The following is a 15,559-nucleotide window of genomic DNA, read 5'->3' on the forward strand; positions in this document are numbered from 1 at the left end:
GTGGTTAGTTTGTTTTCTGGTGCTGCTGAATATTAACAGAAAAACCGCAGCACTCTACTTGCCTGAAGGGGCCCAGACAAGCCCCCCCACACTGACCCCCCCCAACTGGCTGAGATTGGCCAGGCTTCTGCAGCACTCTACAGGCTATGCTTGGTATGTGGGAAAGGAGGGTGCAGAAGCTGTAAAACAATGGCTTACCATGGCCGCATGCAAGCCGAATTCTGTTGCCCAGAAACTGTGATCTCTAGCAGCAAAGCCACAGGCACTCAGCATTAAGAGGCAAAATGCGACCTTGCACAGAAATCACATGTGCTATGTAATGTGAACAGTGTTGGTCACTGTGAAAGAGTATAAGCATTGTTCTGCAAAATGTAGCTTTTAAAACAATTCTCTCTTTTTTCCCCTCCCTACAGCAGCTGCAAATTCCTCAAGCCTCTCTCCTCCATCCCGAAGGTTATCACAGATAAGGCGTCGTAAGAAGAGAACGCGAGAGGAGATGTTTTCGGAAATTATGGAATCCAGCCGCAGTGACAGAGCTCATGTGAATGAGTGGAAGGAAACAGTTTCAAAGTATAGGAAAGAAGTCAGTGAACGTGAGGACAGGAGGGACCAACGTGAGGAGAGGGGGGACCAACGTGAGGAGAGGAGAGACGCTCGAGATGAGAGGTGGCGGCAGGAAGACCAGAGGATGAAGGATGCAACGCTGGGGCTGCTCCGGCGTCTGGTGGAGGTTCAGGAACGGCTGCTGGAAAACAGACTGCCGCTTCAGCCCCTGTTCCACCCTCCCCCCTCCCCATGTTCCGTATCCTCCTCACCCAGACGTGTAAGAACTCGGGGGGGGGAGGCTCCGTACACCTTCCCATTACACCCCAGTAGACAGCCCAAGCAAAAGGCTGTCATTTTTTTAACCTTTTCTTTGTGGCTTTTTCCTTCCCAGCAATCCTCCTCCCAAATACCACCCGGGTTCCCTCCCTCTTTTTCTAATCTATTAATAAAGAATAAATGATTTTTAAATGATAGTGACTTTATTTGGTTTGAAAGAAAGATGGGGGAAGGGGCAGGGTGGGTTCCTTACAGAAAATCAGTCAATAAAGGGGGCGGGTTTTCATGAAGGAGAAACAAACAGATATTTCACACGGTAGCCTGGCCAGCCATGAAACTGGTTTTTAAAGCTTCTCTGATGCACAGCGCTTCATGGTGTGCTCTTCTAATCGCCCTGGTGTCTGGCTGCGCGTAATCAGCAGCCAGGCGATTTGCCTCAGCCTCCCACCCCGCCATAAAGGTCTCCCCCTTACTTTCACAGAGATTGTGGAGCACACAGCAAGCAGAAATAACAATGGGGAGATTTCTTTGGCTGAGGTCAGAGCGAGTCAATAATGATCTCCAGCGACCTTTTAAACGGCCAAATGCACATTCTACCACCATTCTGCACTTGCTTAGCCTGTAGTTAAACAGCTCCTGACTCCTGTCCAGGCTGCCTGTGTATGGCTTCATAAGCCATGGCATTAAGGGGTAGGCTGGGTCCCCAAGAATAACTATGGGCATTTCAACATCCCCAACGGTTATTTTCTGGTCCGGAAAGTAAGTCCCTTGCTGCAGCCCTTTAAACAGAGTAGTGTTCCTGAAGACGCGAGCGTCATGAACCCTTCCCGCCCAGCCCGCGTTGATGTTGGTGAAACGTCCCTTGTGATCCACAAGTGCTTGCAGCACCATTGAAAAGTACCCCTTGCGGTTTATGTACTCGGTGGCTTGGTGCTCCGGTGCCAAGATAGGGATATGGGTTCCGTCTATTGCCCCACCACAGTTAGGGAATCCCATTGCAGCAAAACCATCCACTATAGCCTGCACATTTCCCAGAGTCACAAACTTTCGTAGCAGCACCTGAGTGATTGCTTTGGCTACTTGCATCACAGCAGCCCCCACAGTAGATTTGCCCACTCCAAATTGATTCCCGACTGACCGGTAGCTGTCTGGCGTTGCAAGCTTCCACAGGGCTATCGCCACGCGCTTCTCAACTGTGAGGGCTGCTCTCATCTTGGTATTCTGGCGTTTCAGGGCAGGGGACAGCAAGTCACAAAGTTCCATGAAAGTGCCCTTACGCATGCGAAAGTTCCGCAGCCACTGGGAATCGTCCCAGACCTGCAACACTATGCGGTCCCACCAGTCTGTGCTTGTTTCCCTTGCCCAGAATCGGCGTTCCATGGATAGAATCTGCCCCATTAACAACATGATCTCCAAAGCACCGGGGCCTGTGGTTTCACTGAATTCTGTATCCGTGTCCGTGTCCATGTCCTCATCATGCTTGTCGCTGCGCTGCCGCCGCCGCTGCCTCCTCGCCTCGTTTCTCTGGTCCTGGCTGAGCATAAACTCCACGAGAACGCGCGAGGTGTTTACAATATTCATGACTGCTGTCTTGAGCTCAGCGGGCTCCATGCTTGCCGTGGTATGGAGTCTGCAGTGTTCACCCACCCAGGAAAAAAGGCGCGAAAAAGGTTGTCTGCCGTCCGTTGCTTTCATGGAGGGACGGAGGGAGGAGGTGAGGCTGTACCCAGAACCACCTGCGACGATGTTTTTTGTCCCATCAGGCACTGGGATCTTAACCCACAATCCCAATGGGCGCGGGAGACTGCGGGAACTATGGGATAGCTATGGGATTGCTACCCACAGTGCAACGGTGCAGAAATCGACGCTAGCCCCGGTACTTGGACGCACACCACCGAAGTAATGTGCTTAGTGTGGCCGCATTCATTTCGACTTTATACAACCTGTTTTTCAAATCCGAATTATCTAAATTCGGATTAATCCCGTACTGTAGACATACCCTTAGATAACCAACCTTCCCCACCACACGAACACAACCCAGCAATCACCCCAAACATAGCCCCCTGTAACCAGGGAAAGAAGAACAAGAACAGAATACTCCATGAAGTCTACTATGGACACACTATACAGCTCTGTTTACCTGGGAAGAATTTAGATGCTACAATTGTCACTATAAAATCCCTAAAATAGATTAATTAGATAATGAGATAGCTACAGGTAGGAGCAACGCTGCGTAGGGGCTTGAAAGTGAAGAAAGTAAACTGTTTCTAACAACAATAGGGTTGCTGGTATGCTGGTTTTACAGCTTTTTAAAACAGCTTGCCTCCTGATTAACTTCAATATATTGATATGATGGAGCACTGCAATCGTCCCATACTCTGTCCATATTTATTATCTAATGAACTCAAACAGCCTACAATCACCAAATTAGTCAGAATGTGTTCCTAACACCTGTAGCAAGAAGTGAATGTAGAGATTTCAAGATCTCCTAGAAATACTGAATGCTAATGCTTTTTCACCCTTTAATTCTTAGCTCAATCAGATAAGCACTTACAGTATTTTATTAAATGGTAGCTGAAGCACTGCTTATGCCATACAGGAAGCAAACAGTTGCCAGATGCAGCAAATACTTTCTAATCCTTGCATGAAACAAACAGTGCTGCTATCACTAACTGGACAGCCCTCTGTACTGTTTTGTGCCTAAAATGAATTGCATTAGATGTCTGGAAACAAAAGATTAGATAGATATGGGTGTAACTTCATATGTTATGGGAAAATACATCTGCCAAATAGAGCTTTATCTGACTTCCAAGAGGAAGTTACCACAAAATTTACGTCAATAGGAGTTGTGGACACCTACTGCCTCTGAAAATCACGTCCCGTGCTTAGGTTCTTAAGTATGGCTTTAGAAGCCATTCTTTAAGCATCTGGTTTATAAAATTTTGGCCTATGGTTCTCTACAGGATGATGCGTTTTCTACCCAGAATGTCCTGATTGGAAAGGTGAATAGCTAAAGTCTTTCCTACAGCTTTCCAGGAGAGTATACCCCTCTTCCTCAACAAATGCCAGCGAATAAGTCTTTCAAACTAAATATGAACAGCAAAGCTGTGATGTTATGAGTGTAATATAATCTCTCATCCAAAGGTGACAGGGCCAGAAAGAGTTAATTACCTCCCAGACTGACCTAACCCATGGCTGAACTTTAGAGACTGGTTAGGAAGATATGTAAATGAACAGAGCTCTGAAATTCAAGTTTGCATTGTTAGAGATAGAAGGATAGATGTTTGCTCAGGTCTTGTGATGTAAGCAAACAAGTCTTGTCTATTGCTACAGCTTTGATTCAAAGATCAAAAAAGGAATATTAACATTTAGGAAGATACTTGAGTGAAATAGTATTATTGTCTATAGGTCTCTTTGAAGGTTGTGGTAACCTGTATCTGAACTGTTTAATGAATAAATTACCCTGTGCTAATTGCCAGGATGTTTGGAAGAAGGAGAGTTAAGCCTATTGTTTTCTCAGGCCAAAAGGCTGCTGGAAATGTATAAGAACCCTGGGACACGATTGTGCTTCATCTCAGATCTGCTTTGGGTTTCAAGAGGAGGAAACCTTAAGCCACAAGGATTGAGATCGCCAGTCACCGACTGGAGTCACCCTGAATATGGACATTGGACTATAACCTATGGACTATTTCTAAAAGGACTTTTGGTAACTACAAGCTCATCTCTGCTGTGTATCTGAACCTCAAGAATTGAATTCAAGTCGGTATGTATATTGATCTTTTAACCAACTCTCTCTCTTTTCTTTTTTTAATAAACTTTAGCTTAGTTAATAAGAATTGACTATAAGCGTGTATTTTGGGCAAGATCTAAGTTATAATTGGACCTGGGTATATGGCTGATCCTTTGGGATTGGAAGAACCTTTTCTTTTATATGATGAGATAAGATTTTCAGTAATCAGCATCATATCTGAGAGGTGTGTCTGGATGGAGGCCTAAGCCTGGGTACTTTAAGGGAACTGCGTTGTTTGGACTTCTGAGTAACCAGTGAGGTACTACAGAAGCTGTTTTGTGCTGGCTTGGTAAATCTAAGTATTGGAATATCCACCAGCGTTTAGGGTTTGTCTGCCCCGTTCTGTTTGCAATGCACCCTAATTGAGTGACCTCAACAGGCTCTGATTGACCCTAATTGAGTGACCTCAGCAGGGTAGCACCGTCACAAAAGCCAAAATGGAAAATAAGTTAAGCAGAGATTTCTAGGGTGCATCCATTACAGAGAAGAACATTACCAGTAATTCACTTTGTCAGAGCCTTTCCTCTTCTCCCATCCTGCGGATAAGACAACAAGCCACATAGCACTCTCTACGAGGATGAGTGGAAGGCAAATAGTGAGAAGCAGAGGTAAAGTTATAAGTTAGAAGAATACTCAATTCCCAGCCCTTCAGTAAATTTTAAATGCATCAATTCCCAGCACAAAGAGAATCCCGCATAGCGCAAGGGGAGGAGGAAGGGATTCAGGGTGGGAGAAAAGTAGGGATTATGACAAACTGAATTACTAGTGAGTAATTTTCCCTTGTCATTCATTCCCTTCTTCTCCCATCTTATCAATAAATGTAGGCTCAACCAGCGGATATAGAAAGCAGTCTCATACGAGGAGACGGGCTTGCACGAGAAGTGACTTGAAAATCTTTAGGAGTTAACTCTGCCCCATCACCTAAATTCACCTAAGAAAGTGTGATGAAATTGTTAGGCAGGAATTATGTGACCCTTGAGTTTTTCAGTGTAGGGACCTCAGCCCTCTTAGCCCGGAGGTAAAAAGGTGGAGTCATGAGCAACTGTTCACAAGTCAGGTTAATACATTACCTTAGTTAATGACTGATACAGGACTGGTAGCCAGCCATCCTACTTTGGGTCTTGGAAATGGACAAACAGTTCTTGTCTTCCTAAAGCAGCTCCCCCTGTGGGCATACACCCGATATAACACGGGTTCGCATATAGCGTGGTAGCAGTGGGGCTCTGGCGGCGCTTTAAAGGGTCTGGGTCTCCGGCTGCTGTGGGGAGCCCCAGGCCCTTTAAATCACCACTGGAGCCCTGCTGCCGCAGCCGGCGATTTAAAGGGCCTGGGGCTCCCCGCAGCGGCTGGAGCCCGGAACTCTAAATCACCACCAGAGCCCTGCCACCCCTACCCCGATATAACGGGTTTCAGCTATAATGCGGTAGGGATTTTTGGCTTCCCACGACCGCGTTATAGCAGGGTAGAGGTGTGCCTCTGGGCAATTATGAACAGGGGTCAGGAGGACATCACCACTCTGCTCTTTCCATATTATTATATAGAAAAGAGGTTTTGGCTAGATCAGAGGGGGGTCTCTAGGGAGGTTCCAGTATGGAAAAGGATGAGAATTTCTTTTTCTTAAAGTTGTAAATTTGTTTCTGAAAGTTGTACCAAGTAGGTAAAATTCAGTGGCTCACTCCTTATCCAGAGAATGTAGTTTCTTTAAAGGAAATGGGAGGGATTTGTGTATTGGGTAAACAGGCCACAGGCTCTTTAACAGAGATGTTCAAAACTGTTCAGGAAGAAATTACTGAGGCAATTGAAACACCACCTTGTTATGTGAAAGACTAAGAATGAAGAGTCAAATTAGAAAGCTTAATTCAGCAACATGCTAAACTGAGGTTTAGCAACTAAATGAGCTACTTTCATAGTCAACACAAGCAAGATAAACTTTCATGCATGTCTTCATAGACTCGGAAGCACAGGAGGTCAGTTCAACTAAGGGATAATGCATCTCAAAACTGGTCTCTGTCTTTGAACTTGGAGGAATAAAGGACAGATGCAAAAGCTTACTGGACCTCTGAACATCAAGACAGCTGAAACCAGAACTCAGAAAGGAAAGTTCAGACTCAAATTGAAAAGAAACTCTCAGACTTGTACTACGGAACAACAGGAGGGTGCATGCCTATTGATTAGAAAAGTACATGCAGACCTATGATTAATCTCCTTGAGTGAAGGCTTGAGGGTGAAGTGCATCTCTGTATTTACTTCACTTATTTTTCAGGATATAATGTTCAGGGAGATGGAGCTGAATAATTGAACTAGATTCTGGAGAAAATCATGAGTGATTAAGTGGGCCCCAATATGTGCTTCACTGCAACATCTTGGAGTTTGGAGGACAGGGATTCTGAAGACACTTGAGGCAACTAGGATGGATAATAGGGAATAAACTTCTTCCCCCAATTCCAGAAAGAATCCTGACAATGGGCTAAAGGCCCAAGAGAATCTGGTGTCCCTGGCACACCAATTCACAGAAGGAGTTCTGCACCAATGGGAGAATACTCCCTAGTGCACACCACTTTGCCCCAGGACAAGGGAATGGAACGTATGAGCTCTGGGATTCTCTTTCTCTTTTACCAAAAAGATAAAAAGTAGCAGATAAAAACAGAGCTAAGGTCTGAAACATAGGTCTGCTCTCAGTGCTTCTGGGACAAAGGGAGTTGCAACTTAAAGCCATTATAAAACAATTATCACCTCCTGTTTCTCCATATAAACTATCTGGTGATTCCAGATTGTATCCCTGGTTCTGTAGCATCCCCTACAAAAGATTCCGGGTGAGTCATGTGACACTCCAAAGTCTCAGTCTCCCCATCCATAAAATGAAGAAAACAATCCTTTTCTGTTTCCCAGTGGAGTTAACTGTCCCCCCAGTCTCTCACACAACCATTGTGGGTTATGGGAAAACTTGTCTGTTCATCCCACGGGAGTTGACTGAAGTGTTTTGTGTCATTTTAGCCCCCCAACACAGCCAGCTGACCCATTATGTGTCTGCATGCTCCCAGAAGCCAGCGCCAGCAACATGGATCCTGACCTGGAGGAAGAATTTCTCCACCTCGCACTGTTAGTTCTATTTCAGGAATCAGGCAGAGCCCCTGTAAGACACAGGTGGACATTTTACTAGCAGTTTTTAAACTGACAAAGGCACTTCTCAGAGAGTGATTCTCCCCAGGCAGACTGGTGCTTCTGGAGCAGGGCCACAAGCACAGACTGGTTGGATCACATTGTCACGTGGACCTGGGATGACCAATAGTGGATCCAGCACTTTCGTGTGAACGGGCATATATTCCAGGAGGTTTGTGATCAGTTTGTCCCAATATTCCAGTACTAGGTCATCCTCATGAGAGAGGCCAGGCTGATCCAGAAGCAAGTTGTTGTAGTCATCTGGAAACTGGCCATCCTAAAATACTATAGTTGGCAGCCGGTATCAAGCGGAGTGTCCCAAGGGTTGGTCCTGGGGCAGGTTTTGTTCAATATCTTCATTAATGATCTGGAGGATAGCATGGATTGCTCCCTCAGCAAGTCTGCAGATGACATTAAACTGAGAGAAGTGGTAGATACGCTGGAGGGTAGGGATAGGATACAGAGGGAGCTAGACAAATTAGAGGACTGGGCCAAAAGAAATCTGATGAGCTTCAATAAGGACAAGTGCAGAGTCCTGCACTTAGGACGGAATAATCCCATGCACTGCTACAGTCTAGAGACTGAGTGGCTAGGCAGCAGTTCTGCAGAAAAGGACCTAGGGGTTACAGAGGACTAGAAGCTGGATATGAGTCAACAGTGTGCCCTTGTTACCAAGAAGGCTAACGGCGTTTTAGGCTGTATAAGTACAAGCACTGCCAGCAGATCGAGGGGCATGATCATTCCCCTCTATTCAGCATTGATGAGGCCTCATCTGGAATACTGTATCCACACTACAAGAAGGATGTTGAAAATTGGGAAATGTCCAGCAGAGGGCAACAAAAAGGATTAGGGGGCTGGAGCACATGATTTATGAGGAGAGGCTGAGGGAACTGGAATTATTTAGTTTGCAGAAGAGAAGAATGAGGGGGGATTTGATAGTTGCTTTCAACTACCTGAAAGGGGGGGGGGGTCCAAAGAGGATGGATCTACACTGTTCTCAGATGACAGAACAAGGGGCAATGGTCTCAAGTTGCACTGGGGGAGGTTTAGGTTGGATATTAGGAAAAACTTTTTCACTAGGAGGGTGGTGAAGCACTGGAATGGGTTATCTAGGGAAGTGGTGGAATCTCCGTCCTTAGAGATTTTTAAGGTCAGGCTTGACAAAGGCCTGGCTAGGATGATTTAGTTGGGAACTGGTTCTGCTTTGAGCAGGGGGTTGGACTAGATGACCTCTTGAGGTCCCTTCCAAGCCTGATATTCTATGATTCTATAGATTTGTGACTAACTAGTTTGGAGCTGGCAAATCAATTGTGGGGGTTGTTGTGGCAGAGCTTTGTGAGGCAATCAGGACTGTGATGTATCCAAAGACCGAGGCATTACAAATGTTCCTGAAATAATAGCTGGTTTTGAGAGAATGGGCTTTCCAAACTGCACTGGGGCCTCTGATGAGACTCACATGCCTATAATTTGGTCTTCGCAAGGAGCACATAAACCACTGCAGCATAATTATACAGACTCTAGTCAACCACAGGGGTTGATTCATGGACACTAACATGGGTTGCACTGGCAGGGTGCGTGATGCGAGATCAAGGTTAGGCTTGACAAAGCCCTGGCTGGGATGATTTAGTTGGGGATTGGTCCTGCTTTGAGCAGGGGGTTGGACTAGATGACCTCCTGAGGTCCCTTCCAACCCTGATATTCTGTGATTCTATGATTCTACAGGATAGCAGATTTAGATTAAATATCAGGAAAAACTTTCTAAGTGTAAGAACAGTGTACCTAGGGAGATTGTGGAGGCTCCTTCATTGGATATTTTCAAAAGGATGCTGGATAGCCATCTGTCTTGGATGGTTTAGACACAACAAATCCTGCATCTTGGAAGGGGATTAGACTAGATGACCTTTTCTATCCCTTCTAACCGTATGATTCTACTCCCCCATTGGTCTGTGTATACCCATCTGCTATCTTATACTTATCCTGCAAGCTCTCTGGGACACAGATCATATTTTTGTTCTGTGTTTGTACAGCATCTAATACAATAGGTCCTGGTCCATTGCTAGGACTCTTAAGTACTACAGTAATAGAAATAATAAATAAAAAAGAATGAGAGAAGAGAGGGACAAATTACAAATTTTTACCAGTTCCTTAAAGATTATTTTTCTTTTCTGTAAAATTCTTTTAATGCTGTGCTTCCTGGTTCAATAAAAATATCCCAGAATATAACATCAGAAATGTTTTACCAAAAGTCTCAATGCAACCATGTTAACAGTCTTTGGAAGCCAAGTACTGATGGAAGCAAACTATTCATGAACCAAACTGAACTGTACTAAAAAGAATTCCATCCCCACAAAACCCTGAAGACACTGCAAAGACAGAATATCCATGGTGAATTAAATAAAACAGCGGTAAGGTAAGGACAATATTATTAAAAATAACAAGACAATAAGACAATGCATCCCAACAGACTTCTTCTCGCAGCCGGAATTGTTTTTTATCTAGTGACATGGTTTAATTAATCTTTCAGGTAAATGTAAGTTATTTTTTTGGCATGCACTGGTAGGCATATATAAATATCACTTAGGTCATTTTGTGTATTACCTCTTGTCCTGACACTGTAACATACTCTGCATGAGGGTTCTTTATCATTTGTCGTATTTCTTGCAGATGAAATTGGATCTGGGAAATCACCTTCTGAATGTCATCCTTCTGCTTTCTGATAGTAGGGAAGTCTGTAAGATCCTTGAACAATTGGGTTTTATCTCCAGTTCTATTTATAGGAAACAGAAAAATGATGTATTCCAGAATTCTGTTTCGATATAATTGTTTATTTCCATCAATAAACACAAGTTATCTGGTACCCATATAGTTTTGAGTGTACCATATTATGTATTTGCTCCTCTCTCCTTTCAAAATGCATAAAACATGTAACTTCACAAGGAGAAAAACATGCATTCCACAGATATGGTCTAACTGAAAGAGTATACTACACTTATAAATTACACACAGAATAAAGCCACCCACGTTAGTGTTTTTAAATCAAGCACTCAAAAGTTAGAAAATGACAGAATGAAGGAAGCTGCCTGTGCACTTTTATTTTGGCCCCCTTGTGCGTATGCATTATAAGATTGACTTTGATTACATGATCACATACTATTTTTCCACCTTAATAAGTCACTACCATCCCCACCTATAATAGAAATATTTCTAATTTTAGAACAAATACAAAAATATAATCTTCTGATGTCATAGCATAGCTGCCACATTTGTAATCTGATCAGAGATAGAAAAGCTGTTAGCACACCAATAGGACAGCTTCTGTGTTTTTACAGACCTAGAAAAGACATATAATAAAGTGGACAGAAGGATGCTCACACCAGTTCTGAGAAAATATGGAGAGTCTGAGGATTTAATAACTATGGTGAAATGCCCCATATAGATCACCTACAACAGTAATCAGAACATGTTTTGGGACAACACACCCCTTTGAAGTGAAAGTGTATAGTATATAGAGCAGTATAAACAAGTCACCATCTGCATGAAATTTTAGTTTGTATGGACTTCGCTAGTGCTTTTTATGTAGCCTGTTGTAAAACTAGGCAAATATCTAGATGGGTTGATATACCCCCGGAAGACCTCTGTGTACCCCCAGTTGAGAACCACTGGTTTAACTAATTGTAGTATATAGAAATAGTGTAGTCATTTAAGTAGTTTGTGAGTTCTGTAGTGGTGCTGTTTTTTAAGTTTTAGAAGTCACTAGAAACGACTCAGAGGAGCAATCTGCATTAAGCTAGGCCTTGTATATTTACATATAGTTAATTAACATGATTATTTGGGAGCCAACTATGCCAAATTAGTGTTGTCTTATTATTTTTGTTGTGCAATACAACACTAAACATAACACACTTTTTTTATATCTGTAACACAAAAACCAACTTTGATAAATTTAGCCTTTTTTCCTGTTCTTCCTGTTTCCTGTTCTGGGACAGCGGGTACAGCCAGAGCGGTAGTTGCAGCGGGGCAGCTACCAAAAGGTCCAGCAGCATTCTAAACCAGTGTTGTCGAGGCCACTTGGGGGCTATTAGGATAACCTTCACCCTTTCCTGTTTGATCTTCATGAGGACTCTGTGGATCAATGGCACTGGCGAGAAGGCGAACATCAGGGCTCCCGATCACGGGAGCAGGAAAGCGTCTGATAGGGATCCCCTGTCCGTCCCCCAGAGTGAACAGAACATGTGGCATTTCCCATTCTGACAGGACGTGAACAAGTCCACCTGGGGAGTTCCCCACTTCCAGAAGATAATACTGACCGCCTACAGATGGAGCAACCACTCGTGGCGAGATGAGAAGGTCCTGCTGATATGATCCACGTCATACGTTCCTGGTGCTAGGCAGGTGTGCGGCTATCAGATGAATGGCATACCGCACACAAAAATCCCAAAGGCAGAGAGCTCTTTGACAAGGGGCTGAAGATCTGGAACCACCACACCTGATCATATAATACATTGCGGTGATATTGTCCATCAGGACCTGCACCACTTTGCCCTTCAGGTGGAACAAGAAAGCCTGGCAGCCCAGGCGAACCACTCTGAGATCCCTGACGTTGATGTGGAGGGCCAGATGGTCCCGCAACCAGTGGCCATGGGTGCTTAGCTCACCCAGGTGGGCTCCCCAGCCCAGGTCTGAAGTATCGCTGACCGATGGGGTCACGAAGGGGATGCCCTCCAACACCAACCTGGGGTCCAACCACCAATCCAGGGATGATCTGATGTAGTTTGGCACCCTCACTACCCAGTCCAGGTCGTGCCTGTTGGGGATGTAGACCTACACCATGTGCTGGAGATGGAGCCAAGCATGACTGACCACATATGTACACATGGCCATGTGGCCCAACAGCTGCAGGCAGGTGTGAGCTGTGGTGAGCAGGTGGTTCTCTACATGGGAGATCAGGTCCGACATGGCTTGAAAACACGCTTCTGGAAGGAAGGTTCTGGCTGTGTGGAATCGAGAACCGGCCCAATGAACTCTATTTGCTGGATGGGCAATAAGGTGGATTTTCTCTTGTTTATTAACAGGCCCAGGTCACAGCAAGTAGAACGCACCAGATCGAGGCTCCTCTGCACTTACTCCTAAGACCTTCCCTTGATGAGCCAGTCGTCAAGATACAGGAAGACCAGACTCCTCGACATCTCAGATAAGCAGCCACTGCCGCCATACATTTTGTGAACACCCTGGGGGCCAATGAGAGACCAAAGGGCAACACCGTGAATTGAAAATGACACCCATCCACTATGAAACGGAGGAAACATCTGTGACCTGGGAATATGGGAATAAGGATCCGTCAAGTCGAGGGCGGTGTACCAGTCTCCTGGATCCAGGGAGGGGTTGATGGAAGCCAGGGAAACCATGCAAAACTTCAACTTTTTGAGAGGCTTGTTGAGGCGACACAGGTTCAGAATGGGTCTGAGGCCCCCTTTCGCTTTCGGGATTAAGAAATAGTGGGGTGACACCTGGGTAGAAAAGGTTAAACATCCTGCAAAATAAATAATCCTCAAAAGACACATGGGGAGATGATGTTTGTGTTTTTGTGTATTTACATACGTATGGGTAGGGTGGACAATGTAATTAACAGTTCCTGTCTATGCTGTATTCTAATATCATTTAAATGAATTGTAAACATGGGATATCTCAGTATTCATCTCTCTTTGAAATGTACTGTGAATGGTGGATGAACAAGTAAATGGCCTTATGTTAATTTGTATAGCCAAATACCGGTGATGGACCTCCTTCATAGTCATCCTAATTACCTTTTGTTCACTGAGGAAATCACAACTTGTCAAAGAAGACATGAAGTTATATAAAAGATCCTTGGGTCCTGATTCTGTCATCTCAGATCTGCTTAGACTTCATCAGGACAAGTTTGAGTCACAAGACTGAGATCCAAGTTATGCTGGTACGCCCTGAATATGAGATTAAGACCTTGGACTATGACCTATGAACTGAATTCTAAGGAACTCTTTGCAACTACAAAGCTCACCGTCTCAGCTATGAATCTGCACTTCAATGAAGTCATGTCTGTATGTATATATTGATCTTTTAACCATTCTCTGACTTGCTTTTTAATAAATTTTAGTTTAGTTAATAAGAATTGGCTGTAGCGTGAACTTGGGCAAGATCTGAAACATTCATTAATCTGGGATGTAATGTGTCCGATCCTTTGGGATTGGTAGAACCTTTTCTTTTACATGATGAAATAAGATTTACAGAAATTTTCATCATATTTAACGTGGGTACCTGGATGGAGGCCTGAGGCTGGACCATTTTAAGAGAACTATGTTATTTGGACTCCTGAGTAACCAGTAAGGTAATAAAAAAGCTGTTTTATGCAAGCTTGTTAAATCTAAGTATTGGAATAGCCACCAGTTTTTTGGGGTTTTGCTGCCCCTTTCTTTGCAGTTCACCCTAATTGAGTGACCGCAGCTGGCTCCCCACTAGGACCCTGGTCACAGGCCCCCTTTTGCTTTCAGGATTAGGAAGTAGCGGGAATAGAACCATTTCCCCTTCATGTCCCGAGGGACCTCCTCCACTGCCCACAGGCGCAGGAGGTTCTCGACCTCTTGGACGAGGAGTTGCTCGTGAGAAGAGTCCCTGAAGAGGGATGGAGAGGAAGGGGCGTCCGAAAATTGCACGGTATAGCCCTAAGATATTATGTCCAGCACCCAGTGGTCCGAGGTGACCTGCGACCAGATCTAACGGTAGGCATGAAGATGGCTGAGGAAAGAATAAGGTGGATCTGGGGAACTGACTGAGGTGTCACTCTCGAGCTCACCTTCAAAATGAGCGCTTCTGGCCCCTGGAATGCTTTGCCGGGTTGGACTGCATGGGTGAGTGAGAGGAGGAAGGGCAGCGACAACTAAAGCTCATGTCTCTATCCTTTCTCCTTGCAGGCACTTGATGAGGCTGCCAAGGCCTTGGTGGCTTGAGCGGCTGGAACTGCTTCTGAGCAGACTGTGGCATATGCATACCCAGCAAGTGAAGGGTGGCTCAAGTGTCCTTCAACCCATGCAGCCTCGCATCCGTTTGTACAGAGAAGAGACCATTTCCAAGGAATGGAAGGTCCTGGATCGAGGTCTGCATCTCTTGGGAAACACTGGCGGTCTGAAGCCAGGAGCTGCGCCTCATGACCACTGCCGCTGCGCCCACCCTAGCCTTCAAGTCCACCGCATCCCACACCATTTGGAGGGAGTACCTAGCCGCTGCGGTGCTTTCCTCCACTACGGTGCCGAATTCTTGGGCCAGACCCTGCGGGAGGGACTCCTTTAAACTTATGGAGGGAGTCCCATAAATTAAAATTGTACCTGCCCAAGAGGGCCTGATGGTTCACCACCCGGAATTGGAAGTGGAATAAATTTTTCTTCCAGAAAGGTCCAGTCTTTTGGCCTCTTTATTTTTGGGAGTTGAACTAGTGTGCCCCTGCTTGTCTTTTTCGTTGGCTGCAGAGACAACCTGTGATCCTGGAGGTAGATGGGTATAAAGGTACTCGAACCCTTTGGCCGGGACGAAGTACTTTTTTTCGGCCCTTTTGGAGATGAGAGGGATGGAAGACAGGGTTTTCCAGAGGGCCTTGGCAATTTTCAGGACCACATCATGCACTGCCAGGGTAGCGGCCGAGAGGACACTGAACAAGTTGTCCACCTGTTCGGCCATCTCCTCCACCTGTAGGCCCAAGTTCTAGGTCACCCGTCAAAGCAGGACCTGGTGTTCCTTAAAATTGTCCAGCGGGCTGGCCCT

The 15,559-nt window shown here is 45.1% G+C and overlaps 1 protein-coding gene across 1 annotated transcript in view; it reads right to left on the reverse strand.

Moving 5' to 3' along the window:
- Positions 1–15,559, reverse strand: part of MSH3 (mutS homolog 3) — a 200,506-nt gene that overhangs the window by 74,923 nt on the left and 110,024 nt on the right. The window contains exon 15 of the mRNA XM_054032575.1: positions 10,370–10,538. Coding sequence (XP_053888550.1) covers positions 10,370–10,538 — 169 coding nt within the window. The remainder of the gene's footprint in view (positions 1–10,369; positions 10,539–15,559) is intronic.

This window comes from Malaclemys terrapin, chromosome 6, assembly GCF_027887155.1.
Source record: "Malaclemys terrapin pileata isolate rMalTer1 chromosome 6, rMalTer1.hap1, whole genome shotgun sequence".
Lineage (NCBI taxonomy): Eukaryota > Metazoa > Chordata > Testudines > Emydidae > Malaclemys > Malaclemys terrapin.